The 3,457-nt window shown below is 39.6% G+C and overlaps 1 protein-coding gene across 1 annotated transcript; it reads left to right on the top strand.

Annotated features, from left to right (window-relative positions):
* The first annotated feature begins 750 nt into the window (after positions 1-750).
* LOC102853234 (zinc finger CCHC-type and RNA-binding motif-containing protein 1-like) lies at positions 751-1,404 on the top strand. The gene has a single exon (XM_006879664.1). The coding sequence runs from the start codon at positions 751-753 to the stop codon at positions 1,402-1,404; it is 654 nt and encodes a 217-aa protein (XP_006879726.1).
* Positions 1,405-3,457: the final 2,053 nt, after the last annotated feature.

The following is a 3,457-nucleotide window of genomic DNA, read 5'->3' as shown; positions in this document are numbered from 1 at the left end:
GTCCACCCAGCCACTGCTCCACCCTGCCAGATACCTGCTGTAAGAACTCTAGTGTCCAGCCTAGTAATCAGAGTAACATACAACTCCACTACCACCTCACACATACAAGAATAAAACTAAAAATCAAGATGCAGCAAACAAACATGCTGCTGTTAAGTGCCATCGAGTCCTAGATGACTCATAGCGAGACTCATAGCGACCCTATGAACGAAAGACCTGAACACTTGTATAACTTCCATCGTTTCTCCAAGTTCATAGAGTTTCTAGAGGCAAGCTATTTTGGAAGTGGATGTCACTCCTGCTTCCAAGCTTGTTTTAAATGGGGAGCTCCACCAAACACTGTCCACCATGGGCAACCATTATCTCATTTGATGCATCAGTGTCACAGTATTTAACATCAGAGCAACCACGAGTTATCTCTGTAGAGCAAATGGACAGATCAGTGCAATACCACTTAGAAGAATGTTTAACCAAAACCAATTAAAACCAGGCCTGCGGGCCTCAGATTAAAATCACCCACCTGGCCTCTGGTCCCGCCTCTGGGGCGGGGTCCTGACTGCGCTCAAGATACGTCAGCGGATCTCTTCAAAGGCGCGGCTGCTGTTAGTTTTTCCCTTGGATGCCTGCACCTCTGCCAGACTCGTGTTGCCGAGGACGATGCGTGGGGTGAGAAGCAGTCTGGGTTGATCCTCAGCTGAGCCTTGGCCTCGCGCTCTTCTGCTCTCTTGGGCCCCCCACTCAGCTGAAGAAATGAGTGGTGGACTGGCTCCAAGTAAAAGTACAGTGTATGTATCCAACCTGCCGTTTTCCCTGACAAACAATGACTTATACCGGATATTTTCCAAGTATGGCAAAGTTGTAAAGGTTACTATAATGAAGGATAAAGATACCAGGAAGAGTAAAGGGGTTGCTTTTATTTTGTTTTTGGATAAAGAATCTGCACAAAACTGTACCAGGGCAATAAACAACAAACAGTTATTTGGTAGAATGATAAAAGCAAGCATTGCTATTGACAACGGAAGAGCAACTGAGTTCATCCGAAGGCGACACTACTTTGATAAATCAAAGTGCTACGAATGTGGGGAAAGTGGTCATTTAAGTTATGCCTGCCCTAAAAATATGCTTGGAGAACGTGAACCTCCAAAGAAGAAGGAGAAAAAGAAAAAGAAGAAAATCCCTGAACCAGAAGAACAAATTGAAGACTTAGAAGAAAGTGAAGATGAAGGGGAAGATCCTGCCCTTGACAGTCTCAGTCAAGCCATAGCTTTCCAGCAAGCCAAAGTTGAAGAAGAAGGAAAAAAATGGAAACCAAGTTCCATGAACCCCTCAACATCAGAAGATTCAAGACGCCCACGGATAAAGAAAAGCACGTATTTTAGTGATGAGGAGGAACTCAGTGATTAAAATATTTTTATGTAAATATCATTACAATAAAAAAATGTAAAGAGAACTAAGTTCAGTTGGGGACTAAAGATTACTTTCTGAACTCTGAGCATAAGAACTCCTGTTACCAATTGGATTTTTTTTTTTTGCTATAAAATAGTTTATAGGAAATAATGTTAAAGTTTATCATGTTTCTATCTGACCTCAACAGAATAACAGAAATCAAGATCTGTTGTACATGTTCAGCGATTTTTAAAAAGAATATGAAAACTTTACTGTTGTTTTAGTAATGTTATTGGCACCCCCCCAAAAAAATTATTACAAAGATTTTTTTAGGAAGTTCAATATAAAAGCTGAATTCGCATCACATTAGTTCATATGAGTTCTTCTGAAATAAGTTTAATCTTTAAAACAAAAACTTCCTATAATCCGGGGCAGGGGAAATGCTAAGTTATTATTAAAATTGCAGTGTGTTACTAAAAACTGTTATTGTAAATAAAATTTCTAAGATAATTTTGTGTTTTTTTTTTTTTTAAAAATCACCCACCTTTGGCTTGTTAGCGTAACTTTCTATCCAGTGCCTCACAGAAAACTGTTGTTGTTAGGTACAATCAAGTCTACGACTTCCAGTAAACAGACATGAACCTGCCTTATCTTGTGCCAGCCTCTTAATCTCTGTCCTGCTCAAGGCCATTGTCACTGTGTGAATCCATCTTGTTGAAAGTCTTTCAGGGGAGCGCTGGTGGCCTAGTGGCAAGGAGCTGTAACTACAATCCCAGAGGTGCACGGTTCGAATCCACCAGATGCTCTGCCGGGGAAGGAGGGACGGTACACGCACACAAAAATTAAAAAAAAAAAAGAAAGTCTTTCTGTTTCCGCTGACCCTTTATCTTTCCCAGCATGTCGTTCTCAAGGACTGCTTCCTGAAAGCAGTCCTTTCTCCTGAAAATATGCCCAAAGGAAGTGAAATGAAACATCATCACCCTTGCTAGCAAGGAGCACTGATTTGTTTGATCGTTTGGCAAATCATGACGTATTCCACACTTTTCACCAACACCACAATTCAAAGACATCAATTCTTCTATCATCTTATTGACTGTCCAACTTTCAGATGCATAGGAAGCAATTGAAAATACTATGGCTTGGATCAAGTGCACTTTCATCTTTAAACTGACATCTTTGCTTTTTAGAATTTTGGAAAGGTCCTTGACAGCAATTTCTCCAATGCAATTTTTTTTATTTCTTGGCTACTAGTATCAAGGATATTGATTGAAAAATTAGTATTGTTCATTGACAACATCTTTAACATTACATGTGAGCAAACTATTGATGAAGATCATTAAAAAAAATGGCTAGAGCAGTACATTGACAGAGAACTGCCAGAAGTTCAAGCTTCACTTAGATGAGGCCATGACACTAGGAATATTATTGCTGACAGCAGATGGATCTTGGCTGAAAGCAGAAAATACCAGAAGAATGTCTATTTGTGTTTCCTTGACTATGCAAAGGCTTTTTGACTGTGTGGATCATAACAAACACTGGTTAACATTAAAAAGAAAAAAAATCCCAGAATATATGATCGTGCTCTTGTAAAAGCTATGCTTATTCTGGACTCCTGTCATAACAATAATCCCTAACCATATGTCCCTTTTAAACAGTTCTCTCTCTTATCTGTTTCACTGCAATATACATTATTTATCCTCTCTTTCTCAGTCTCCCCCACCCTAATCTCTATGTCGGACCTCTTTTATAACAGTGGCACTATGCAGTATTTGTCTTTCTGTGACTGAGATATTTCACTCAGCATAGGGTTACCCATTTTGTATAATATTTCATGAGTTCCTTGTTTTTCAATGTAGCATAGTATTCCATTGCGTGAATATACCAGAGCTTCTCTACCCATTCGCTTGTTAATCGGCACTTAGGTTGTTTCCAACTTCTTTGCTATTGTGAAAAAAGCCAAAATAAACATTGTTGTTGTTGTTATGTGCCATTGAGTCGTTTGCGACTCATAGCGACCCTATGTACAACAGCCCTAAACCCTGCTCTATCTTGTGCCAATCTCATTGCCTCT

Source organism: Elephantulus edwardii, unplaced genomic scaffold (genome assembly GCF_000299155.1).
Source record: "Elephantulus edwardii isolate Elephantulus edwardi_28Jun2011 unplaced genomic scaffold, EleEdw1.0 scaffold00005, whole genome shotgun sequence".
Lineage (NCBI taxonomy): Eukaryota > Metazoa > Chordata > Mammalia > Macroscelidea > Macroscelididae > Elephantulus > Elephantulus edwardii.
Note: the sequence above shows the minus strand (reverse complement) of the source record. Positions and strands in the feature narration are given on the sequence as shown.

Excerpts from the sequence above, each read along its gene's own strand:
- LOC102853234 (XM_006879664.1), top strand. The coding sequence starts at position 751 with ATGAGTGGTGGACTGGCTCCAAGTAAAAGTACAGTGTATGTATCCAAC.